The sequence below is a fragment of the Callorhinchus milii genome, unplaced genomic scaffold (assembly GCF_018977255.1).
Source record: "Callorhinchus milii isolate IMCB2004 unplaced genomic scaffold, IMCB_Cmil_1.0 Scaffold25, whole genome shotgun sequence".
Classification (NCBI taxonomy): domain Eukaryota; kingdom Metazoa; phylum Chordata; class Chondrichthyes; order Chimaeriformes; family Callorhinchidae; genus Callorhinchus; species Callorhinchus milii.
In genome coordinates this window covers 5,350,239-5,377,327 of record NW_024704766.1, presented here as the reverse complement: position 1 = coordinate 5,377,327, position 27,089 = coordinate 5,350,239, and the positions used below count along the sequence as shown (strand labels likewise).

At 41.5% G+C, this 27,089-nt stretch overlaps 1 protein-coding gene across 1 annotated transcript in view; it reads right to left on the bottom strand.

Annotated features, from left to right (window-relative positions):
• Positions 1-1,486: 1,486 nt before the first annotated feature.
• Positions 1,487-27,089, bottom strand: part of sorl1 (sortilin-related receptor, L(DLR class) A repeats containing) — a 66,803-nt gene continuing 41,200 nt past the window's right edge. Inside the window, exons 29-49 of the mRNA XM_042343832.1 lie at positions 26,839-26,970; positions 26,018-26,149; positions 25,232-25,366; positions 24,644-24,802; positions 23,747-23,902; positions 22,979-23,107; positions 22,018-22,141; positions 21,385-21,548; positions 20,647-20,759; positions 19,166-19,270; positions 18,292-18,364; positions 17,474-17,556; positions 17,000-17,096; positions 16,370-16,554; positions 15,547-15,666; positions 14,861-15,025; positions 13,439-13,613; positions 11,714-11,820; positions 7,339-7,531; positions 5,674-5,886; positions 1,487-3,710 (exon numbers count right to left, since the gene is read on the bottom strand). Of these exons, the coding sequence (XP_042199766.1) occupies positions 3,646-3,710; positions 5,674-5,886; positions 7,339-7,531; positions 11,714-11,820; positions 13,439-13,613; positions 14,861-15,025; positions 15,547-15,666; positions 16,370-16,554; positions 17,000-17,096; positions 17,474-17,556; positions 18,292-18,364; positions 19,166-19,270; positions 20,647-20,759; positions 21,385-21,548; positions 22,018-22,141; positions 22,979-23,107; positions 23,747-23,902; positions 24,644-24,802; positions 25,232-25,366; positions 26,018-26,149; positions 26,839-26,970 (2,825 nt within the window). The 3' untranslated portion in view covers positions 1,487-3,645. The remainder of the gene's footprint in view (positions 3,711-5,673; positions 5,887-7,338; positions 7,532-11,713; positions 11,821-13,438; positions 13,614-14,860; positions 15,026-15,546; positions 15,667-16,369; positions 16,555-16,999; positions 17,097-17,473; positions 17,557-18,291; positions 18,365-19,165; positions 19,271-20,646; positions 20,760-21,384; positions 21,549-22,017; positions 22,142-22,978; positions 23,108-23,746; positions 23,903-24,643; positions 24,803-25,231; positions 25,367-26,017; positions 26,150-26,838; positions 26,971-27,089) is intronic.

The following is a 27,089-nucleotide window of genomic DNA, read 5'->3' as shown; positions in this document are numbered from 1 at the left end:
GCACTGGGTTTCCTGGCTAGAGATTGCAAAGCCGGAGTCAACCCTTTCATCACTAAACAGCAAAGCTTCTTTCAGAACATGCACATTTTGACAAAACGCCGCACAGCCAGATTCCAGTTCGCTCCAACAACGAGATGTGAGGGATCTGAATAAGGTTTCAATCTCGAACTCTGGTTGCCTACCAGAGAACCAGCATAGAATTTTGGCCTTAAAAAATTGCTGTGGATACACACTGAAAGCTAACCCCTCCACCGCCCCTTCCCTCCCCGATAAAATTGGCCATTCAATTAGTTCATAGCTGTTTGTGGGACATTAAGAAGCGCAAATGGGTTGCCGCTTTCGCCAACAAATACAGTTTCTACACTTTGCAGTAATGTCCTGGGATGCGCCTTTGAGATGTCCTCCTGACATGAAAGGAGGTATATAAAATGCAAGGATTATTATTATTATATCTTACATGAGTGGGACAGGAATCCCTTTTCTTGCCACCATCTGGTTTTGCTGCTGCGCTATCAGTAAGATGCAAGGCATCTTACTTTACACTAAACATGAAATATATTTATCATCTGCTGAAGGGTCCTAACTACAGAACTGTTTATTTACAAGTATGGCACACGTCGGGATTAGAGTCAGGCTTGTTTGCTAACAGATTAAATTAGGAAAATGCATGTAGATGAATCAATTTGGTTAGTTGGGAATGAATGAATGCCCCTGGTTTCACTTGATGGAGCATTTAATACAATGTCTCCTTGTTTATAAACTAAAATATCTAAATCTGGAGACATTGCTCCTTTATATCACCACTTACTCCCACCCGATTTCAAGGAAATGCGTTGCAAGATGCTAGAAACTGATCCAATATGAGGGCCCCTTCTGAGTTCCAGTTAAGGTAAATCGAGGTAAATTAATAAATCGTGGGAAAAGTTCAAGTTAAGAAGCCAATTAGGTGTTGTGTTTAAGATCTTTACCACACATTTCACAGCTCTCCCCTCCCCCGCCCTCATAATCCTTGCATTTGATTACAGCCTCGACAAGATCCAACCATCCCAAAGCGTTCGGCAAGGAATTGTCGTTGAGTGGAGCCGCTGCGTATTTGTAGGCAAGCAGCGACAGATTTTACACAGAGCAAGTTCTCATGTGTGGCCATGAACTGAACTCCCAATTTATCTGGAGGATTGTTGGCAAGGACTCATGGGTTGGTTATCAGTGCAAAATGTGGGGGAAAACAACTCCAATTTGTAAACAAGGAAAATAAAGGCAAATCGCACCTTCCTTAATAGGTTCAGACACCGAATGTGACTCTGGCAACAGCTATCACAGCCCTGGAACAGGATTCCAAGCTGAAGTTTCAGACTTTCCTGATGGCCTACATAACATCAAACCTCAGCAACCGCAAAGCACAAGGTGGCAAGAACACAGCTTATCTGATTTCAATCTTTTTTGGGGGGTCAGTTGGGTGTCTGACACATGCGGAAACCCATCCCCGTGCTTAAGAGTCTCCAAACCAAGATGAGATTTCCATGCATCCCACTTACACAGGAATGTAATCTACTGGTCCCAACCCACAAAGTACGTACATACATCTCAAGTCTAAATCACAATCTAAACTCAACAAGGTGACCTATGGTAACAGAAGCTAATTCTATCGCAAATGAGATTTATCTGCAAACCAATTTCAGAATATATTAACCCATAGAATTTTAACGAGTCTCTCTCTCTGCAGCGATTCAAATTGAAACGATTTTCCCTCCTCTTACTAAAAGTTTGGGAGGTGTAAAAAGGGCGGTGTTTCTTTTAAAAACAAAACTGTATATATGTCTTATTTGATAGTTAATTCCATTGTTAAGGAAGAGGAGTTTGAAGCGTGGAGTTTGGAATCCAAGAGTTAAACTGAATTGCAATGGAACACCATTTCAAAGCAGAAATTCCAGACATTAAACTTTTCTTTAACAGCTTTGCAGATGGGATACACTGATTTCTTTTCAGCAGTAAATGTAACCAGAGATAATTGTCCCTGGTGCTCAAGTAAAATTAATATTAAAATAGACCGTTGTAATATGACTTAAAGGAAATATATGGTCTAATGGCAACAGCAAAATACATTGTAAAATAAGGCAACAGCATTAAGAATTACAAGCCATTGCTTCCAATCACACAAGCAATCCGAGTGGTAGCAAGTTCAACTCGCAGAGACATCGGTCTCCTCATCTACCATTCTGTCGGCTAATTGCAAATAGAAATTCCATTTATTCACAAAATGTTGAGTGGCTGTGAGTTACTTAGCGATGTGCACACGAGAATCCTGCGCTCTGCCCTGAATCCATCATTTCCCAAACTGGCTCAGAATTGCACTATTAGGAAAAGTATTGACACTACTTCACTCTTCTCCCTCAACTTCTGTCTTAAAGACAAATGATGCAACTCCATTTCCATCGATTAGCAGGAAAACTGTGGGCTCTTTAGTCATCTGTTCCACTTAACGATTAGCGTAAAGGAGATAAGATTGTAGATATCAGCCATTTTCAAGCAACCCTTCAACTAGTCTATCAGAATAGAACAAACAGAGTACTTACAGTGGAAGAATACACTTTCTTGGCCAAGCAATGATAAGTTTAGATCATGGATTTTCCTTCAACACTTCTCTCTCTAGCTAATAACAGGACATTAAATATTACAGGTTTTCATCCTCAGACTGAATGAATGGTTTGTCTGTTTCACATGGTATTTATAGGCATTCAGCAGTATTCATTTTGGACCAAACTTTCACAATACACCAAACTCCACATTTACGGTGAGAGACAACTGCTGGCATCCACGATACCATACAAATTACAGTGTCTCATGATTACATTTGCATCTTGTTACTGCCAGTACTTACAACTACCCACCTTGTAGCTACTAATTCATTGTTCTCCCCCCACCCAATGTTGTGTGATCATGCATTAAAGAGATAAAACAGAGAAAAGATAAAATGCATTCGGTCCAATTGCACCACCCAACACAAGGAACAACCCCAACGGACACACCCATGAGCACAGGTTTCGTATTTAACATCGGGTCAAGTTCTCTCTGCAGTTAAGAAAAAAAATTACACATCCATAAACCATTCAATACAATCCGCTCTGATGTCACATGTGTAGCTGTGGATGTAGTGTCAAGATTCATTTTAAAATCTTTATAGAGCATCCGTGCCCTTGCCTTTCATCAATAATTTGATTTTTTTTAATATAAACGTGATTTTTTTTGGCGAGCATTTGGTTGTTGGGAGGAGAGGAGAGAGAGGAAGAGTTAAAACGCAGATTAGAACCAAGATGTCACACGAGAAAATGCAGTCTAGTCTATAGGCTATCAGACAGAGGTATTTCACCTGCGACTGATTACCCAAGCAAGCAACCTGAAAATTAACTGTGACCGAAGGCTTCACATGAGCGCAGCTGTGCAAAAAAAACCTGCGGTCGGGGACCCAGCACTGCACCTGTGTGCCTTGCCTGGACCGTCTCCATCCATCTGTCTGTCTTGCCCAGGTATCACAGCACTTTGCATTAAAAGTCTAATTTTGGTCCATATAAAAATAATGTATTGCAACTCAGAAAAGTGCATTTTTTTTTAAGAACTCTCACACGGTTTGGTTCTCGGTAAGGGTTTTCACGCTATGACCATGGGCACGTCATCCGAAAACCCGTTGATCATCGGGGCGTCCTCGTCGTCGCCTGCAAGACAGAAAGGGAACGCTGACAAATTGCAACGGATTTTTTTAAAAAATAAATAATCCCTCTACCAGTTTGCACACAGAAAGCAAGGCCTGAAGTAATGTCCAGTTTATAGAACCATAGAATCAAGCGCTCTGAGATGTCGCCCGGGGTGGAATGCAAGTTGTTGTTGTTGCATCTTACAGCACAGGAGGCCATTTGGCCCCTCGTGCCTATGCCGGCTCTTTCCAACTGGTCCCACTCCCCTGCTCTTACCCCATAGTCCTGCAAATGTTTCCTTTGTAAGTACCTATCTGGTTCCCTTTTGAAAGCTACATCGAATCTGCTTCTACCATCCTTTCAGGCAGTATGTTTCAGACTGAAGGATTGGAGGGTTGGCCAAGACACCAGTAGAAATTCCCTTCTCTTTCTCAAAATGTGATTGGTGGTGAATGTCGACCATGAAGGAGCAGAGAATTTATCATCCCGTCCAAAGGACGGTACCTCAGACAATGCAGCAGTCCCCCATTACTGCATTGGAGGGTCAGTTTAGACCAATAGTAGCCAATCTGTGGCCCGTGAGTCAGAAGTGACCCCCCTCATGGCCATCAAGAACCGCCCCCCCCCCATCCCCCGAACATTCACACATACAGGTGGGTCCATTTTCGATCAATACTAGGTTTTCAGTTTTTTCTTGATTGAATATGTTTTGATTTATAGCAGAAGGCAAAAAAAATTCAATCAAGAACATTTATTTTGTTGGCCAACCGCAAAGGTTGTTCTAGACTGAGATCAAAGTCCCAATGTAGGGCTTGAACCCATAACATCAATTCTCCCCAGCCTAGTTAGCACTGGAGCTAGAGGCACAGAAACCTTATATCAAGTTGTTTTGCCGCTTGTAACTCTTTCAGTAGACATTAATAAATATAGCTTTGCAAAATATACATTCAATTCACTTTACAGTGTATTCTGTGAAGCGCTTTGTGATGTCTCGAAGACGTGATAAGGCGCTGTATCAAATGACAGGAGTATTATTACTATTTGTCAGGCATTTTGGAACAGTCATTTTACTTTCAATGAGTGTTTAACATCTGGAAAAAGCTATCACAATACACCCAGAGGGAATAATCCAACTATATCCATTCTTAAACAAACCCCTGTTTTGGGTGAAAGAGAGACCGGTATCTAAATATTCTTTTAGAATGTGGGCACTTTGACAGATACAGGTCGTCAGTTTCACACCAAGAGCAGCTAACAGTCTAATGAGTAGAAATCACTCATTAAGAAGGTGAAATCTGGTACAAATTTTCGGTTCCCGATGTTAATAAGAAGTCATGCTAAAAGTACAGATGGTTAACAGTTTCACTGGCTTTTTTTTGTCATCCCGTCAGCTTTCTTAACTGATATCTCAAACTGGTTGAAAAACGCGAGATTAAAGTGCTGAGGTGATAAATGACGTTTTATAGACCACCGAGCAGAGAAATTTATAGGACGCTCACTCCCCATCAAAAAAAGCCCCACCTAGCGATGACACTTATGAAGTTTAGCTCAAAGGTCACAGTGAGTTAATCTGCCTGTAATATCAAACCCCTACAGGTTCAGCCCATGATCCCAGCATGTCAAATGCTCGTCTCGGTCATGCTTCCTGGTGGGTGCGTCAGGCAGACACAGGCCAAGAGGATTTTCAAAGGGAGGAAGAAAACGAGAGCTTGAGAGCATGTCACGTGAGACACTGTTAGAAGCTCGAGTGGGTGTGTGTGGGGGCGCGGGGGGGGGGAGAAGATGCATAGAAAATTATTCCTCGGGGCACAATATAATGCTTGGGACACGACATGTCAAGCGACTGCCAGGATGGTAGAAGGTGAACTGAATTGGTCTGGGTTTTCGTTCGCTAGCAAATTCTTACGTTCTTACGAAAGAGACATGCCATGATATAAAAAAAACGCAAGAAACTGTGCAAGGATCACTGGTCATATATATTTACCCAGCTCATCCCCTGAAGAGAAGACTGCCGACCCCAGCCGGGAATTATAATGACTGTTCGCAAAGGCTGTGAAACTATTCTGGAGTCTCCGATGGCGCACGTAGAGAATGACGAAGCCTGTCCCCAGCATCACGAGCAACAAGAACATCACTGGTACCACAATGGCTGCTACATCCGTGGGCTTGGAACTCTTGGATGCAGATGGATCTGGTGCTGGAGGAGGAGGGGAAAAAAAGGGGGATTACATTACAGGAATTTACTATTCAATCTAGTTGACTATATCATTTCAGCATAACAAAATACAGTCAATCCACTTAACAGTATATGCTGTAAATCACTTTGAAATGTCTCAACAACACGATAAGGCGCTGTATCAAATGCAAGGATTATTATTATTACTCTATATACAAGTTATGCAGAGAATAAAAGCAAAACTGAATCTAATTTTACCACTTCCACTGAAAATACCCACTTTACTTTATATCATTTCAGCATGACTCGATATACAAGTTAAATGTTGCGGAGGGAGCTAAAGCAAACTGGATCTAATTTGACCAGTTGTATGGAAAATCCCGACCCAAATATTTACACTACCTCCTTTCCTAAGTAATGCCAACAGGGACTTGTCCAGGTGTTTCCTGACTGCACAGTACCCTGGGATTAGCTCTGAAGGCCAATAATGCAGCTTGGTCTGTACAAGTCTATGTTACCAATTGCAAGCTGTACGGACAGTGCTTCAAGCCAGGCAGCCACACATCACAAGCAGTGAAACCACAAGATATGGGCAAGACGTTCAGCATCAGACCTCATGTTAAGTTCTGCCAGATCATAATCAGCTAATAAATCTTGCGTGTCCACAATTGGATTTGATGTTCCTAACTCCCAGTTAATTTGCTACACCACTGTCCTCATGAATGCCTGAACAATCTGCTGTTAACAGTTTGGAGCGCACTTTGGTGAACAATTACTCACTTAGGTGAGTAAATTACACTCTTATTCAGAACCCTCTGAATATGAAACGAATGCTGGAAACTGAGTGATAGAAGAGTGTTCTGCGGACTAAGTTAAGACCAGAGTCCATCCAGTGAACAATTCCAGATTTGGTCTTTATCCAAACTCATTTACATTCAATCAATCTGAAGGTTTGCTGTCCCAAACACTACAAATAGATTTTTTTTTCTATTATGAATTTACTGGACTTGGATGAAGTCACAATGAAATCCATCGTCCACAAAACATTCTCCACACAGACTTTAAGCATGTTTGAGGTGCCAGCTAATGTCAGACAACTCATAAGACTCAGGTAAGACTCCTTGAACGTACATGAATAATGAGAGGCTCATCCACTTCACGTAAGCACATTATGTTTTTTCTAACCAGCAAGGTTGGATGAAGTGAAATGCTTAACAAATTCAAAACAAGCAACATGGCTTAAACACGGGACAAGACTAGTTTTTTTTAAAAAAAAACAGGGTTAAACAAAATTAACTCACCAAAAGCAACTGAGATCCAAACCCTAATTCAGGGGCTAAGTCACATACATCACATAGTTTCATACAGGAAATCCATCATTTAAAATGATTTACACTTCCGAGTTTAGTGAGAACCGCCACATACCTTAAATTACTCTAAAAAATAAGCATCAATCATGCGGATTTGGCTCACCGTTTCCGAGTTCATCATAGAGCAGGGATGCGGGTTTACCACAGATCTGCCCATTGTACAAACATCTGGCTTGCACTGTGAACGTGTAGTTGTGGCCCAGCTTCAGATTGGAAACCATAAAGGTCGTTTCCGACGTATTCCCAAGGCACACGGTCGTGTTGGTCACGTGGTCATACATGTGGATTTCATAACCCTGAGGTCAAACAGAGGACAGACAACATGTCATGGTTGCAGCTTTCGCCGCGTCTTACTCAGCGCCATCCTTCAGCTTGGAAAGCAAGAAAGCAGACAGACTAGTTCAAGGTCCCAATAAAGTTACACTCTGTGGTTCACAAGGCTGGACAAGCAGTTCTCTTTCACGCTCTTTCTCCACTGCCCCCATCCACCCCACCCTGTCCATCCCCAAAGGATGCGGCGTTCTTTGAACACATAAAACAACTGTTCAAAACTGAGAGAGGTTTTTGATAAGACAAATAGGGAGAAACTATTCCCAGTAGTCGATGAGTCAGTTACCAGAGGGCATTGGCTTAAGAACACCATCAAAAAAATAAACCAAAACAAAGGAAGAGGCTAAAATTCTTTATTACGCAAACAGAGGAATGAATGCTCCACCAAAAATTTTTGCTCAAAGCAAAATCCACATTTTTTCAATATAAACAAAGGGATTTTGACAAAATATTTGAAAAAGAAACACCCAAACAGGAAACATGATAGGTTAGCCTTAGATCCAGCAGTAAAAAGACAGCAGGACAGATCTGCAACTCAGGCTGGACGAGGACTGGTACAGGTAGCGCATACCCCTGAGGGCGTAACTACCAGACAACTGACTAGCCTCACAGTAGCCTTCGACAGTCCCAGGGCTGGGCTATTACCGGTGGGCCCCCAACTACACCACACCAGAGTGGGTCAACCCTCAGATCCCAAAACTCCGCAGTCAGGCGTACCTTTAAATTTCAGTAAAGAATGATAATCCAATAAGGATAATTAGCTGTCCCGCTGCTGTCAGAACAAGACCCGCGGTTTTCCAGACAAGCATTTTTTTAATATATATATATATATATATAGAAATTAAGTTTTAAATGTACAATGATCTGATCCAGGATGCACTAGAGAATGCACAGGCTAAAGCCTAAATCAGAACCAGAAGGGTGGACTGCCAGGCCCTCACAGATCTAATTATGCCCAGCAGCCTGCTACAATTAGCCTGGGCTCGCAGGGCACAGGCTTTTGTTCTCTTCCTTCCCTCCCTCCCTCCAAAATGCTTCCGTGGGCAAATCCTTCAGCAAGTGAAAACAGATCCATCACGTATTGCTGGATCCCACCCTTTTAATAACAATCCTTGCATTTGATATAGCGCCTTATCAAGTCTTCGCAACGTCTCAAAGCACTTCAGAGAATATAATAATAATAATCCTTGCATTTGATATAGCGCTTTTCACGTTGGGAGGACATCCCAAAGCGCTTCACAGAACACACTGTAAAGTGAATTGAGTGTATATTTTATGGGGGCAACACAGCAGCCAATTGCGCACAGCAGGTGTCCCACAAACAATCGTGGATTGAGTGACCACATTTTTTTTGAAGAGATTCATACGACTCTTATGGTATGAGTCTCTTAACAATCACCAGTCGTAAGCAGAGGAGAAACAGCCAATCATTTCAATTAGCAGCTATCTATTACTCGCATTCATCATTGCTTAAGCATCAATGAAAACATCAGAAACAAGCCTCTGCAACACTGGCTACTTTAGACTCATTAAATCTTCTTAAATAAAAAAGTACGCCAACTGATCCCATGGGGGCTATACACCAGACACACTTCCTTACAAAGCTTTTATTTACTGATCTAGCGTATACTGGTTTATAAAGGGTAATTAAGTGTGTTGAATTCCATTCAATCATCATAAAGAGGAATGCCCTCTAGAGAACAGTTACTCTGCAGCAAGGATGGAATCGTGACTCATCCTATTCAAGGATACACAGAGAATGCGTCATTACTATGGCTCAGCTGGTACTCAAGTGCCGGTAGAAGGTGCCAGTGATGTACATCCAAGATTCAAAGAAACGTGATAAAGGTTGCAGTTGGCGGTACATAATTCTCTCACTTGAACTGGAGTAATTAGAGCTGCCTCCCTGAGCTGCTCTGACGTCATCTTTCCAATCTACTCACTCGTCTCACTGACAAGAAAGGCCAAGGATGTACACGAAAGGGGAGTGCAACATAATCAAGCAACATTTATCAAAGTGAAAATTCTGGAGTGCAAAAAGTGGTCCAAACTCCACAGAGACATTGTACTTAGAAACAGGAGGATACTCTGCAAATATTTCGTACCCAGCAACACATCTGGACTGGAAAGTGCCATTTTTTGGTGCTTCAAAAACCCTATCCTCCACTCCCCTTTTAAGATCTCCGTGTAATTTTCACAGTGCTGTACATAGCCTGCTTGGAAGTCATGCAAGCTGTAGACGAGGATACATGCCAAGGCAGCCAAAGGTTGCCAGAGTATCCCAGGATACTCTATTGAACTCCACATTTCTGTTGCAGAGCAGTTAACTTCAGAGGAAGTTAACCTTTTGGTCTGGGCTGATACAGGTAACCCCCCCACCATCTCCAAGTAGAAAGGGAGAAGACATGTAAAGTGAAGGAAGAAACCGATTGTGAACTCATGTGGTAAATCAGAGGAGGAAACCAACTTCAGATCACTCAAGGCAAGTGCTGCAACACTATAAAGTAAGCACAGCATGACCAAACCTGCTGCGGACTGCAACACATCTCAGCTCCGTCTCTACTGCTGGAAACAATTTGCAATGGCTTGCAGCAGTGAAGTGATTTAGAGCGGTAAACTGCAATTTCCCCGCTCCCAAATTGTATTGGCTGGGAGCAGAGAAGAGCTCTGCACACGATGAACCACTAAACCAGGCCAAATGCACGTTAACATTTTTAAATGTTATTAAAGAGGGGATTGTGCGAGTGGCTCTCGAACATTAAATGCAGCCCCTTGGGGGGCTGTGAACGATTCCGTGAGGAGAGACCAAATCGATTTTCTAGTAAAACCATCTCCTCAAGGTGGCTTCATCAGATGGAATTCAGGCCCGATTTGTTTGAAGATTGCAAACCGAAAGAGCATTTGTCCTGCATTTCAGCATTGATTAGATGCTATTTTCACAGTATTGATGCAAAAGCACGGCAAAAACCAGAGACTTAAAGGATTCCATTTTGTTTCAGCTAGGCGAACAGATTGTATCATTAATGCACAACATGTGCTTATCCAGTAACTTTGACGTAGGATAACATCTCAAAGTGCTTTACAGGGACGATGTAGAACATCAAGGAAGGTGAAAAGAAGATTGAACTGAAAACAAGGTCGAAGAGTTAGTGTTTTTTTAAGTTGGATTTTGAAAGCAAGAGATGGAGGGATTTTGAGAGAGATCCAGAGCGCAAGGCGATGGGGCTAAAAGCTCAGCTTTAATGGGAGGACAGAGGAGGCGAAAGATATACAACAACTTGCATTTACACTGCGCAACTCACACAGGGTAGCGTCCCAGAGCGCTTGACAGTGGCGGAGAACGACGACAAGCTGGGAGGGAGGTGACCATAGGCATGATCGAAGAGGAAAGTCTTCAGGCTCGATCTGAAGATGTGTTACAGAATTTCAGAGCGTAGCGGCTGAAAGCTCTTACACGTTGAGAGCAAAAGTCATTAACAACAAATCACATTTGTATAGCTATGCTCTGAAGCTCGGAACACTCTTCCTCTACTTTGTCCCTACCTTTCCCATCTTCAGATCGCACCTGAAGACCTTCCTCTTTGACCGTGCCTATAGTCACCTCCCTCTCGGAAGGACGTCCCAAGGTACTGGAAGTCAGAGATTTGGACCCGAGCCGGGGGTTGGGATCAGGATGGGTGGAGGGTGGGGAGTAGGAGGGTGACTGAAGAGGTCGAAGAGGAGGGTCTTGAGGCAGGCCCTAAAGGAAGCAAGGGAGGGAACAAGGTGAAGGGAATGTGGGAGTTCCAAAAGGTGGGGGCAGAGAGATGCTCAACTGCAAATGGTGGGTGGGCCGGGTGAAGACATGGAGCAGGCCGGAGCCTGCTGAGCGGAGGGAGCGAACAGGCTGATATAGTTAACAGGTCATAGAGGTGGGAAGGAGCAAGGCCGTGGAGGGCTTTGAAGGCAAGGATGAGGGTATGTAAGGCAGAATGTAATCAGAATACAAAAAGAGTTTTTAAAAAGTTGATATAATTTTCCTTTAAATTTTAGCATAATCAAATGCTGGGGGTGACCAGTTCAGTGAAAATAGAGCTTGTGCAATGTAAACAAACAGCTTGCACATCTTAAAAATAAAAGGCAGCTAGTTTTCCATATTTTCCACTTACCCTGTTGTCATTAAAGCTCCGTTCTTTCACGGCAAGATTTTTCCAGAACAGCCGGATGTGGTCTTTCTCTGGGAGGATTTTCAGCGACTCTGGTGCTGACAGAGGAACTGGCATCAGAGAGAGAGAGAGAGAGAGAGAGAGAGAAAAAAAACACGCGAAATAAAAATACAGATACAATGAGTTATTCAAGCTATCAAAATACCGCTGGCTGCCTCCCGCAATCTGAACAGACAGGGTTCATTGTTCAATGCATTCCAATGACATTCTTCACAGCATGGTTGACCCTTGAGCAAGGATCTTGGTCAATGTCCCCATTCCTGTGGCACACAGAGGAAAAAGCAGCCATTTACCACTGCATTTGGAAATCAAAGAGGGTCTTGAGTGTTTGCAAGAAATCTCTGCGGTTGGTCACAGGGCTAGGACTGAGTCAACTTTTCATCTCTCTGTTGCAGATTGCAAGAGTTTAAAGGCCTCTGCAACTTTCCAGAACGTCAAGATTTCTGGCCTGCAAAACTTATTATTATTTAAATGCATCATAATCTTGTATTTGACAGTTCCTTATCACGTCTTCGAGACGTCTCAAAGCGCTTCACACAATGTATCGTAAAGTGAATTGACTGTATTTTGTAGGTGAAATGCAGCAGCCAATTGCGCACAGAACTGTCCCACAAACAGTGGTGGTTGAATAACCAACTTATTTTTAAAAAATATTCTATGTTGCTTTTATGAATATAATAATCCTTGCATATGATATTTAAATTGTCGAGATGTCTCAAAGCAATTGTACATTATAGGTTCATGGTTGAATTTTCTTTGAAAGAAAAACAAAACTCGTTCAGGAAATAAATAATCACTCAGATTAATAAAAAGATTCATCGTGTGAAAACAATCATAAAAGGCTGCCTATAGATCAGAGACACTGGGAAATTTTTCCCATAAAATATACAGTCAATTCACTTCACAGTATATTCTGTGAAGCGCTTTGAGATGTCTTGAAGACATGATAAGGAGCTATATCAAATGCAAGATTATTATTATTCCCTCACTTTTGGTTCTGTTCTTTCTATTCTCTTTCAGATCCTTAACCTCAGGAAACAGGAATAAAAAGGACAACCTCATGCAGGACCCTCCTCTACATTCCCAAACTGTAATCCTTAGATTCCTCAGCACTCTATGACACTTTGCCCCAGAACACTTTGTGCAGCCATACTAGAGAAATTATCCTGGATCGAGTGGACGATAAGAACATAATGCAAACATTCATTTACTTTTATTTTATATTCATTCATTCCAGCCACATGTGTAAGTAAGCATTTAACCAGAAGACAAAGAATCTGTTGCAGTACAATAGTCTGCCACTAGATGCCAGCAGGGTTTGGAAATAATGGCCTCTATAGGGTACCCAGACAAAAGAATTTGCATTATATAGCCCTTTATCACATCGAAAGGTCTCAGTGCACATTACAGTGATTGTCATATATAGTGACTATTTTATAGACCAACATAGCAGGGTGCCACTCAAGCCCGATTGTGCAAACATGTTGAGTAGTAAAGCAATGGGTCACTAGCTCGTTCACCACATATACTTTACTACAAAGGTTGTTTGTTGTGACTAGGAGGCCTTTGATTTGCCACAGAGGACCGTTAAGCAAGCATCCAGCATTGATCTGTCCTCTGAATGATCAAACGGCCTCTTCTGCCAAATCTGAACGCAGTTTGCCTCACCTGTGGTTAAAGTCACACTGGCTTCTTTGCTCATATTAAACAGCCGGACGACAATATTGTATCTTCCACCAGGTTCCAGCTTCAGCACTTTATATTGCACTGTATTGTTCGTGGTGGTAACCTTGTAGTTCTTTTCAGTTTTTCGAATGGAATCCTTCACACAAACTGCATAAGTCTTGCGATAGAAAAGGTAATTGCATTACTCAGAGGAAAAGATCACAATTATTCATCAATTACAGTCGTGACAAAAAAAACCAGGGAAAAGGAAGAGTTAACCAGATGCGTTGCTTTTTTTTCCCGGTCTGACACATGCGGAAACCCATCACCATGCTTAAGAGTATCCAAACCAAACTGAGAATTCCATGACGTGTTGCAGCACTCAGCTTTCCTTGGTTGGACATAAATAATTGGCAACCACAAAGCGCAGGACTTGATCCAGTGAAAATCGCAAGGTTGAGAAAATGTCTACACCTCACAGTCTCATCAGTGGGTAAGACGAGCTATTCATGCATGAGCGGTGCCTTGGAGCATTGTAAAGCTGCCCAGTCTCATCTCCTCAGAGCTGGTTAGACCAATGCATGACAACTGCTGTGTTATCAGCATTGTAAGTGCGAAGGGTTGAGTGGATCCAGCAGGATTGCATCCTTCTGTCAAAGTCTGAGCAACGCAGAATACACATGAACACAGTGGACTTCTGTCACAGATACCATCAGCCTGGACAGGAATTGTTTACTTGCTCAGGAACACACATCAAACCACCTCTATTAATAGTACCTGCAGAATTCGCTAATAAATACCTACACAGTTCTGCAAAGCAATTTCAATTACAACATACTTAGTTAGCTACCAACTGCGCAATCTTCCAGGAATTGTTTTTGTGCATCAAGGTCATGATGTGCTGAAACGCAGGGATTTGGTGGCTCGGTGTAAAAATATCCCAGCTATACTCAAGGAATGTAATTGATTTAAGAAATAAGACTGGATCCTTTATTTCACTGTCATTAAAACACACAAAAACTGCCAGAAAACGCCAGTGGAAAGCACCTAAAATTGAGATGCCCGATTTATGTCCGTTAACACGTTTCTACCCAGGATTATTAGGAGCCAGAGATTATTTCCTAAGGAAATGCCAAAGCAAAGCCTAATATTACAACAAACAATATTTATGCAGTGCCTTTTAAGTGGGGAGGATGTCAAGGCGCTGGACAATCAGGGATTTGGACCCAAGCTGGAGGTTGAGAGGGGTGGAGGGTGGGGGTAGGAAGGTAGAAAGGCATGGTCAAAGAGGAGGGTCTTGAGATGTGCCTTGAAGGAGGCAATTAAGGGAGCGAGGCGGAGGGACTATGGGATGGAGTTCCAAAGTCAAATATTAAACTGTGACTGGGCTTCCTCCCGCAACAAAAACTATTTGCAGATACTCACTAAGCTTTCATTTTGCAGGTCATATGGAGGTTGCCACTTTACTGCAGCTATTGTCTTGCCAGTAATGACAACATGCAAGTGGCGAGGTGGCAGTCTGTTATCAGGAATCATCTTAACAGCAATGTATTCAGAGGGTGGGCCAAGATACGGAACAATTACACGAACCTAGAAGAGGGGGGAAAAAATTGTTTATTTATAGTTAATAAATCTATAAATCCTTGCATTTGATATAGCGCCTTTTCACATCTTTTGAGCGTCTCAAAGCGCTTCACGGAATATACCATAGAGTGATTTGACTAGATTTTGTGGGCGAAACACAACACCCAATTGCGCACAGAAGTGTCCCACAAACAGTCGTGGATTGAGTGACATTATTATTTTTGTAAAAAAAAATTGTATTTATGTAGCATCTTTCATACAGAGACTGGACAAAAAGAGTGGGAGAGGAGACCATAGGCACAAGTGAAGAGAGATTTTCAGGAGGCTTTTAAAGACAGATAGAGAGGATTTAGAGTTTTAAGCACTGCATTTCAGAGGGCAGTGGCATAGTGTCTGAATACACAATCAACATTAATGTCACCTCGAATTCAAACCCTATCTTGCCGGCAGCGTTGGTGTATGATGGGAGCTTCAATTCTGAAACTGGGAGGTCCACCTTATCAACAGGTAAAATCAAAAACAATTACCAAAAACAGATATTGTTCATCGCTGTCCACAGTTACTGAGAGTTTAGTCATTTCAGAGCTGACGTTTCTTGGACTTTGGTGGAGCTCCAAGAACGATGTAGCAAAGAAAACTCCGTAAACCTGTTGAGAGCAAAAAAATTACATTTGATGTGAACTACTGTGTCTTAACCTGGAGTTAAGATATACAATAATATTGATATAGCACCTTATCATGGCGTTGAGACCTCTGAAAGTGCTGCACAGAATATACTGTAAATTGAATTCACTGTGTAATTGTGGGTGAATTGCAGCAGCCAACTGCGTACAGTAGTGTCCCATAAACAGTTGTAGACTGACACAGTCACGAAAATCAGCAGCAGCAAACCAAGACAACAATACATTTTTCAAATTATATGAACTGAACAAATGGCAAGGCTGCCTGCTTAACATGCAAAGCAAAATAGCAGTGTATAAGTGCAAATCACAGTGCTCATGCCTCTTCTGCTATAGGCTGAGCATAGACCCTCTACAAATAGTCTACAATGAAGAAATACTGGGAGTCAAATTTAAACAACACCTTGAAAATAATATACATTTACAGCCTGACAGTGTGTGGCAATAACTTTGACCTCTCCAGGCTGCAATATATTAGCGCTATTCTCCAAACAAAAAAAACTGTCTGTGAGAATCATGCAACAAGTACAAGGCAGCACATAACAAAGTGCGAAGACATTTCATGTGGTTCTCTATAAAGCATTTGATATCAGAGATCAAAGGATAATTGAATACAAATGACAGGTGAGGTCTAAGAGGTCTAGAGTCGAGAAGAGTACACGATACTCACCACATTCTTTGGCCCCGTCCACTCACAATCTACAATAGTTTCACTGTGTGGAACTGCTTTAAGTTTAGGTGGTGCTGGTTGGATTCCACTGGTTGTAGCATGGGAGAAAGTCACTGGACTTTCACCAATACTGGTTTTTGCCCATGCGGAAATCTCATACTTTGTCCCAGCAGTTAAATTGGCAACTGTATAAAGAAGAGACAGTGAGCATGGACACACTGATCCTGACACAGCTTTTTACTTATATCCCCCCCACCACAAACCCACACCCATGCTCCTCGTCAGTAATCTATACTTATGTGGATTTTTATCTAGTTCAACTGTGTTTTTCTGTCTTGCCATCCTCGCTAGCTCATTACAAAAAGAAAATTACTGATTAACCACAACTACTGACCCGAATGCTTGCATTTTTATAGCGCCTTCTACATTGTAATTTCTCGAGGCGTTTGATGCTAACGTGTGAGTACATAGATTTGTAGGCAGAAATCTGACCACTAAATATAGTTAGGCAGTAGAGCTTTGAATTTAATGACTGGATTATTTTTTGATCTCTTCGAAACAAAAGTCAGTTTGAGCCTCAAGAGAAATTACTTGCATTTGCGTCACTTCATTATCTCTATCAGGACATACCAGTGAGGTCAGTATTTCCTGCATTAACAAGTAAAGTTCGCTTCTCTTTCACATGAGTATCAAATGTCCAAGATAAATCCACAACATAGCTGGTCACCTGAAGAGGGGAAAACAATAATAATAACCCTTGCATTTGATGTAACGCCTTATCATGTCATCGAGACATTCTCAAAGTGCTTAATGGAATATAATGTAAAGTGAATTGACTGTATTTGGTGGGCGAAACGCAGCAGCCAATTGCGCTTTATATATTTTAAACAGACTTTGCACACACAATTCATCTGGAATGGGCTACCAGTCCTACATTACAGCCATCAACCGTTTTATGGAATGGAACATTGAGACTCAGTAAACAATACTACACAATGTCTCAGTTCACACTGCATAGTAAAGTAATTTATATTCCAGTCTTATTCATTTGGAATGAGGGTTGTGCATTATGTTTAAAAAAAACTCACAATTCTCAAAACCTACCTTAACGTTGGAGTTCATCTGTAACTTCAAATCAATGCTGTTTTCATGTGCACTGTCAATCACAATGTTTGGTGCTGGGATTGCTATTACAGAGGGAGACAGACTAACGTTAATGGATTCAATTAACCAACTGCTTTGTTCGCACTTTTATTGGATTCCCTCACCAACGAGAGGAAGCCAGCATTCACCCCATCTCATTTTGCGGTTCACTCACTAAATTAAATTCCATTCTTGTCCCACTTTAAAATGTAACCTTCTCGCTCTTGAATTAACCAACAAATATTCATTGCTGTACTTTTTTTTAAATTAGCAATGTTTTGAGCTGTTCATCAGATATTTAGTCAAAAAAAAGCAATAAAATATATTGTTCCAGGCCACTTTCCAATGTCCTTAAGTCAACTCTCTCCAATAGTAAACAGTTCGGGATAGAAACTCAAAAGATGGAATTCCATGCCTTTTTAAGTGCCAGGAAACTCTGACGATTAGACATTTGCTGTGAATCAATTCAAAACAGTCTAAACAGTAAAATAGCAACTTAAGGATGTTAAATTTGGCCACTTTGCACATTTTAGTACTTTTTGATTTAAAAAATGTAAGAACTTGCATTCACGTGGGGCAGCGACTATGGAGAGCTGAACACTGGCGGAGCATGTAGCCACTTAACCAAAGAAGCATACAGGTTGTGAACAAAATGAAACAAGGATGACGCCTGAGCCATTAACAGTGGCAAAAATTATCCCCATCATCTTCAAAATGTGGATGGGTTATTGCCAGTAGATTGTTTCATTGGTTTCTCTCTCCAAAGGCAGATCACCAACCTTTCCCTTTCTTTGTGATGATGGTTTTCGAGTCACTCCAGTTGCCTACTCCACGCCCTGTCACAGCTACAACCTGGAAGCAATGGAGGAAGCAAGGTTGCTAAAACCATACAGATACCCAATCCCGCTTTACGCAATCCGACTCTGCAGCTATTCCAAACGGTTGTGCCGTGAGCGACTGGCTACAAATGCCAGCAGCCGCTCACACCATAACACTGATCTGTTGCCAGATAATCGCATTCCTTCCCACACACCAGCCCCCTCCCTCCCCTCCAGTTGGAAATTGGAAAGGAAAAAATAGAAAATCCAGATTATAAATCACAATAGTGTAGATAATTACTCACTCAACAACAACTTCCACTTGTATAGCGCCTTTCACGTAGAATGAACGTCTCAAAGCGCTTGACAGATATAATGGTGAGCACTGAGCAAGGAAAAGGGGAGATTTAAGAATGTTGACCAAAGGCACGGTCAGAGATATGTTTTCAAAAGGGTTTCAAAGGCAGGGAGAGGGGAAACAAGGCACAGAGCTCTAAAGGACAGGGACGTGATGAGCAAAAACTCAAGTCACCAATGGTGGGACAGAAGGGGTGGATTAGGGGGTCGAACAGTAGACCAACATCGGAAGGGTATGTGCAGGAGAATAGGGCTGGAGAAGATTATAGAGGTAGGGAGGAAAAGCCTTGGAGGAATTTAAAAGTTATGGTAAGGATCTTAAAGTCTCTATTCATAGACTAAAAAAAATGTAAATTAGCCAGGATTTTAGTTCATGTAGTCATGGGTCTCAACTGTAATTACAAGACAGTTTTTAATTAAAATCTATAAATAAACCAAGAATTAGTCATCTGTTTGACAGACTAAAAGGCACACTCACCCTGACCCTGTACACGACATTCATCTGGAGGTTTTTAATGTCCAAGTAATTTACAGTACTCTTCAGTGAAGTCCATTCTTTCGTACCATTCTGGGCGTATTCCACCTGACGAGGGGAAACAGAGATAAAAACCAACAAAGAAATCTTGTTAACACTTAATACCTGAATGGCAAAATAATATAGAAATGGACCCATGCAGTTGACGTTAAGACATATCCTATCAAAGGCAAGGCTTTAGAGATAATCTCCAGAGAGAACTTTTCCCTCTCAGCAAAATCACAGCGGTTGGACAAGCCTATAAATGACCGTTATAGGTCTTAAAGAGCGCTAGTATAACTGCTTTCATAACACATACTGTGGAAATAGTGACTTTCCTGGATCTTACAAGGTAATAAGATTAAACTCAAGTCAATTGCAAACCCAGTAACGTACTGCACGATTAACACGTGTTCCCCATAGGAACAGGAGGTCATTCAGCCCCTCGAGTCTGTTCCACCATTTTGTACGATCATGGATGATCTGTACCTCAACACTAATTCCTTCCCGCATTTGCAGTGCAAATACCTCGATGCACTGACCTAACAAAAATCTATTCAGCCCATTCAGTTCTAAGTTATTCGATTCCTCAATAACTAGCTGGGCATTCTGCTCCTCCTTGCTCGACTTACATTGATGAGAGGAATAAATTATTTCTCCATTCGATACAGTGCTTGGGGGTAACTATAGGACATGCAGCAGAACAGTTTGCACACAGCAAGCTCCCACAAGATGAATGATCAATTATCTGGTTGGTCAGGGCATTGGAAAAAATCCCCTTCTCTTTCCCAATAGGGTCAGGTACATTGGTTTATCCTCTTACCCGAAGGTCGGCACATGCAACAATGCAGCCCCAATCCCCCACCCCAAGTACTGCACTGGAGTGTCAGCCGAGACCCAGAGTTTGAATCCTGTCGAGGAGCTTGAAAACACAACTTTTTGACCCAGGATAAGGGTGTGACCCACTGTCAAGCTGACACCCTTCAGAAGGAAACAAAGAAATTCAGCAATTGTATTAATCATATCCTTTTTTTAAAAAAAAACAGAACAACTGAAATTATTACACCAGTAGTCCTCATGCTCTGCAGATAGCCTCCTGTCAGTTGAGTTTATCTTCCAATAGTACTCAGCGAGTCGTCGGGTTCTGGAATGCACTGCCTGAAACAGTGACGGAAGCAGATTCGATCGTAGCTTTCGAAAGGGAATTGGATAGGTACTTAAAAAGGAAAAAAAAATGTAAGAGTGGGGGAGCGGGACTAGTTGGTAACTCTTGCAAACAGCCAGCACAGGAACGATGGGCCAAATTGCCTCCCTCTGTGCTGTAAGATTCTATGATAGTACTGTGGCAATTTAACAAATTAATCTATGAAACTAAATCCATTTAAAAAATGCTCTAAAGTAATTTGGAATTTGAGGCAGCTTTGTTAAACTTTGCAGATACTTACCAGATACTCGCGAATGAGCCCGTGAGCATTAACAGGGCGAGTCCATTTACAGGATATGGCTCCATCCTCTTCCTCGCTGTAAGACAGCTGGAGATTCTGTGGAGCATCAGGCACTGGAGAGAGAAACAAGGAAGTGAACAAGGAATCTACCAATACCAAACTCAAATTCAGATCGCTAAAGCAACATTAAAAGTTAGTTTTGCAGTGGATTGACGTTTGCGATTCCCCCTGCAATTCCCCCCCACCCCCATCCCAGGTTTTAACACATTTCTTTGTGTGTAATTGACTGCCGTGTTTCGCCCACAAAATAGTCACTCCACTTTACAATATATTTTATGAAGCGCTTTGAGACGTCTCAACAACGTGATAAGGCGCTATATCAAATGCAAAGACTGCGATTATTATTTTAAATACAGTGCATCAAGTAAAGCAATCAGCGGATATTGTCAATTTCTCTGCACTCCACTTTTAGTAGTTTACACCAGGTATTTCCCTGGAATTCAGGAGCGCAGAAAGAAAGTATACTTAGAATATGAAAACAACAAAAAGTTTACATTTATAAAGCGCACATCACGTAGGGTAACGTCCCGGAGCGCTTCAGTGGCAGAATCCGACAAAGAGCCAGGGAGTGAGGGAGGGGGGCAGGTGACAGAAAGCACAATCAAAAAGGAAGGATCTTTAGAAAAGTCTGGCAATAATGCAAAATTTTCTAAACAATATTTCAAGGAAAATACTCACAGCCTTCGGGTGTTCGCAGTGTAATGACACTGTTGGTGCTATAGATTTTATGGAGGCATTGAGCTTGCACTTTCACCTGGTAGGTGGAATCTGGTTTCATAATCTTAATCACAAAAGCAGTTTTGTTGTTAGAGTCCAAGCTCTTCCAGCCGTCACCCAACAATCTGCAAGAAGAAGAAATATTGCTGCTTAAAAAGCTCCCTCGAGACCCAATAAAAATTTAAAACATTAGAAAATCTGTAAGCAGGTAAACAGCTTACAGAGAAATAACTTAAAACTTTACTCATGGGGATTATGTTACTGCAATGTATTTAAAATAATAATAATCCTTGGATTTGATATAGCGTCTGATCACGTGTGTACTTTGTGGGCGAAACGTGGCAGCCAATTTCACACAGCCCACATATTTTGCCCACTAAATATACAGACTATTCAATTTACAGTATATTCTGTGAAGCGCTTTGAGACGTCTCGAAGGGCGCTACATCAATTGCAATGATTATTATTATCACCAGCATCAAGAACGTAGGCAGGTAGAAGAAACATCTCCTTTTGTCTTGCCAAAAGCAGTAGCAGGCAAACAAAAAAAAAGACAGCAATGTAAAAAAGGTGAACAGTGATGTTATTACCTACCTGTAGTACACAACGTAGATGCACGATGAAGGCAAGTTCTTTGGACTGTCCCAAGTTAGAGAAATGGCACCATTCAAATCAACCGACCAACGTAGATGTCGTACTTTGTACACTGCACTGTCACCTACAATAAAACGGAAGGAGTAGTTTGGTGGGAAACCAGAGAAACTTTCACAACCGCCACTGTTAAATAAATCAATGAATCAATTGCTGACTTAATTTTGCTTATATACAACTTGCACTTATATAGGGTAGCATCTCAGAGTGCGTAATATATTCTTTTATATTCATTGAAGACAGTGTAGATGTGATAGGAAAGACAGTCCAATCCGCTGGTGAGCAATGCTTACCCCTAAATAATTCAGTCTCCTAACAGTCTCCATTGCTAAAGTGCACAACATATGCACAGTAAATGGATGAAGGTCTGAGGGAGTTATTGATGTTCACTGAGTGTTCTGATAAAGGTTTTCACCCAAAACAGTAATCAATTTCTCCAGCAGATGCTGATGGACCTCCTATGTTTCCCGTTAGCTCAGATTCACAACACTCAAATTGATTGTGGAGTCCTGTAGTGGTTAGTGTGCTCACTTCGCAAGCGAGAGGACCTGGGTTTGATTCCAGGGCGGGGCAAAACTTTAAGCAAGTTTCCTTACATGCTTCTGTTTAGTAAGAACCCGCTTGTTAGTCGATTGGTGGATCGCTTTTCTGGGGTAATAATTCCTTCAAAAAANTCAAACCCATAAAAAATAATAATGTGGTCACTCAATCCATGACTATTTGTGGGACCCCACTGTCTGCCAAATATACAGTCAATTCACTTTACAGTCTGTTCAGTGAGGCGCTTTGAGACGTCTTGAAGACATGATAAGACACTATTTCAAATGCAAGGATTATTAATATCCTATATCTTACATTGAACATCTATGGGGTGTAGCTGCACGGCTTCTCATGGAAGGTTTACCTGAGCAGTTTTTCTCATCGCTGTTGTCAGAGCAGTCTAGGAATCCATCGCAACGTTCCAGCTGGCTTATACACGTCTCTCCATCCTCGCACACTGTCTCGTTCAAGCACTTTAATGGAGCATGGCTGGCTGAAAATCAGGCGTTTCAGAAGGAAAGAAATGTGTGTAAAAACGTGTCATGATTCTCAAAATGTAACACCGACACCAAAACAACCAACAGTTTCATTTGATAATAAACCAAAGCCAAAAGACTGCAGATGCTGAAAAGCTAAAATAAAAACCGAAGTCACTGAGTTTATTAGAGAGAGACACACCAAACTCATCAAAACTCAGAAGAGTACTCAGGTGTGAGTAACGCTCACAAGAGTCCCATATACCCCCCACATCTGCCCCCACTCCACTGATGTGTGGATCACAGGAAGTGGTTAAGTGTAAAAATTCAGATGAAGGTGACTGATTGTGAACTGGATGTTTCCTCTGCTGTAAACTACTGATAACTTGTCACTCCAAGGGGAAATGGCTTGGTGACAAATTCTCAGGAGGGGCGAGTTTCCTTCAAAAAAAATAATAAATTGGTCACTCAATCAACAACTGTTTGTGGAACGCTGCAATTGGTTGCCACATTTTACCCACAAAATATACAGTCACTACACTTTACAGTATATTCTGTGAAGCGCTTTGAAACGTCTCAAAGACGTGATAAGGCGCTATATCAAATGCAAGGACTATCATTATTATTGTCATAACCAATTCAAAATAAATACTCACGACAGTTCATCTCGTCTGACCCATCCCGGCAGTCTTGCTGATTGTCACAGCGCTTCCAGTAAGGAATACATTTGTGACTGCGTGCACAACGGAACTCGGAGATTCTACATCGTCCAGCTGGTGGTGCTGTGGTTGTTCTGGTGGTGGTTCTGTTTGCTGTGCGCACAGGGACACGACGACAATTATAAGCCAACACTTTTAATACCCTCTAGAACTTTTGCAAGAGTCGGTAGTAATTGTTTACCCGGTAAACTTAATTTGAATGCACTTATACTGGATATGTCGCCCAAAAATGCAGTCAATTCACTTGATGACCTATTCTGTGAAGCGCTTTGAGACGTCTCGAAGACATGATAAGGCACTATATCAAATGCAAAGATTACTATATTATTATATTAATAGCTGCCTGAGAATGAAAGCTATTCAGTGAGGGACAGTTTCATTGTGAGTACTTAAACCCAGCCAGTGAATGGCTGCTAATCAAATGCACTGCCATTTGTGTCAGTCAGTGTCAGCATCAACCACAAGGCTGGAACAGCAGCAAGTTGGATAGAACAAAGATTTTTTTTGAGTTTGTGCCTTAGCCTTAGCAGTGACCAATGGAATTTATATTAATTATTCTACAGCAAACCGTTACCCTGAACATCTTAAACCCACTGAAACATGCGCCCAGCCGCCCCACCCCAGCCCCCCCTGCAGTAAATGCCCACCTGCAGGTCCATCTAATTTCCTACCGACTCATTCCTTTGCTATTTCAAATTCAGGGCAAACAGAGAGAGAAAAGCTGAAATTAAACCAACTTGGCTGAATATTCCAAAATATTACATTGGTATTAACATATCAAGGGCAGCAAGGTCCCAATGGTCTGAGAGATGAGCTCTACTGAGCTGTACCTACATGAATAGGTGGGGCATCCTTCCTCATCAGAACTATCCATACAGTCAGGGAACCCATCGCACACATAACGGTTTATGATGCATTCGCCAGAATCACATCTGAAGTGGTTCAGGGCACACGTGGAAGAAGACGGTGTAGTTTGTGTAACAGGAATCCAACCTAAAACAAGCAGTAACATGTAAGTCGTCAGTGTGGAATGCACTGCCTGAAAGGGGGTGGAAGCAGATTGGATCGTAGCTTTCAAGAGGGAATTGGATCGGTACTTAAAAAGAATAAATGTGCAGGGCTATGGGGTAAGCGCGGGGGAGTGGGACTAGTTGGTAGCTCTTTCAAAGAGCCGGCACAGGCACGATGGGCCAAATGGCCTCCTTCTGTGCGGTAAGATTCTATAAATGCAGCAAGTTTCGTCTGTACCAAATCAACAAGAAATAAAACAGAGGCTTAGACTACATCAGCTCCCGATTCATTCCTAAACTCCCATCTGATATTCAACAGAAAGGAAAGCAAATAAGCTTTGCATCTCATTCTACATTAAGTACAGCATCGATACATTAAGTACAGTAGCGATAATATAGATAGTGTTAATACCAGGACAGCCAGCTTCATCAGACCAGTCTCCACAGTCGTTCTCGCTATCGCACTTCCACCAGTTGGGGATGCAGTTCCCATTCTGACAGCTGAACTGAAAATACCTGGTACAAGTTGGCGCTTCAGTTGGTTTTCCTGCAAAGATAAACCAAATGCCTTTATTCTGAAAGATTTCATTCTGAGAAGAATCTGCTGAACTAACACCTGACTTCTTAAACCAAAGCAACTAAAATCCAGTAAGCAGTTAACATCCAATCAATTACAGAAATAACTGAATACAATTTACTTTTAAGATATCTAAAGAAAAGTAAGACCCACAATAAGAAATTTAACAAATGCTCAGAAGAAGAAAATTCATACACCGAGTTACCAATACATAAAACTTTGATGATGTTTGAAGTATTGCTCAATTCCAACTCAAAGAGAAAAATCTAGGAGTATTCTGAAGCGAGTTAGATAACGTAGACTATGATAACCTGCTTTATCTTGTACTGAACAGTAGAACCAGCGGACACGGCCTGCGATTGAAGTGGGGGTACATCCAAAACAAATCTACTGAAAGTGAGCGTGTTGCAAACTTATGGAAGACGGTGGAAGCAGAAAGTGACATTTGTTTCAAGAGCAAATTAGATTTAAGATTTGTTAAAAAAAATCTTGTGATACTGTATAAGGTTTGGGATATGAAATGTCAAGCGACTGCCAGAATGGTGGAAGGCGAACAGAATGGACCTTGGTCTTCTTTTGCCGAGCAAATACTAATGTTCTTATGTTTCAGACTTCACTTACGACAGTTTGCTTCATCAGAATAGTCTCCACAGTCATCCACCCCATCACACTTCCACTCCATGCTGATGCACACTCCATTCGAGCATCTGAAGCTGAAGGGCTCACACGTCTTGGTAAACTCAGGCAAGTGTGCTACAAATTGAAAGGAAAAGCAGGAATGTAAACTAGTGACTAAAACTTTATTCTAGTCTATTTTAGGTTAGAGATATTCAGATTATGGGATTTTTTAAAATTCTAATTAGCTTGCTTCAGTTGGAAGAACTTTTGTCTCTGTATCAGGGAAAAGAGGTTCATGCAAATTGAAATACTCTATGTAATTTTAAAATCTCAATCGTGCCTTTATTAATAATAATCACCCTTGCATTTGATATAGAACCTTACCACACCATTGAGATGTCTCAAAGCATTTTTATTCTGCTAGGTTGCAGTTGGGTGGAGTTTAATTTTTCTTGTACGTACAATGAACACATCTTGTTACGAAAATATTTTAAATTGCATTACGCCTCGTATCTTTTGTATGGGAAACATTTACAGCAATCTCTACATAGCACAAAGGATACTGAGGAAATTTATATTATGATGTTAACCAAGGCAGTTTAAGATAATAAAAGTGCTTATGAAGAATGAAATCAATAACAAATCTTGGACAAATTACCTTTTGTACAAGCCGGCATAGCATTATTTTTTATAGCAAAGTATGGGCTAATGAAATTTAAGCCACAGTAACCTGACCGGCTACCATAAAAGTAAAATGGCTAACTTGCACCACAACAGTTATATTTCAGAGAATCAGAGAGTGTAAAGGCAGAAACTGAACATACTACACTGAGCATAGCTTGGGTCCTCGTCAGAACCATCATCACATTGCGCAGTGCCATCACACACCATGGAGCTGTAAAGGCACTCACGCCCGTTCTGACAAACAAAATCCATGTACCGGGAGCATGGTGGGCCTGGGGAGAGTGAGAGAGAGAGAGAGAGAGAGAGAACAAAAACAGAACATTTTTGATTACTTTTAATAAAATTCAGGTTCAACAATAAAATGCAGATACAACTTGCATTTATGCTGCGC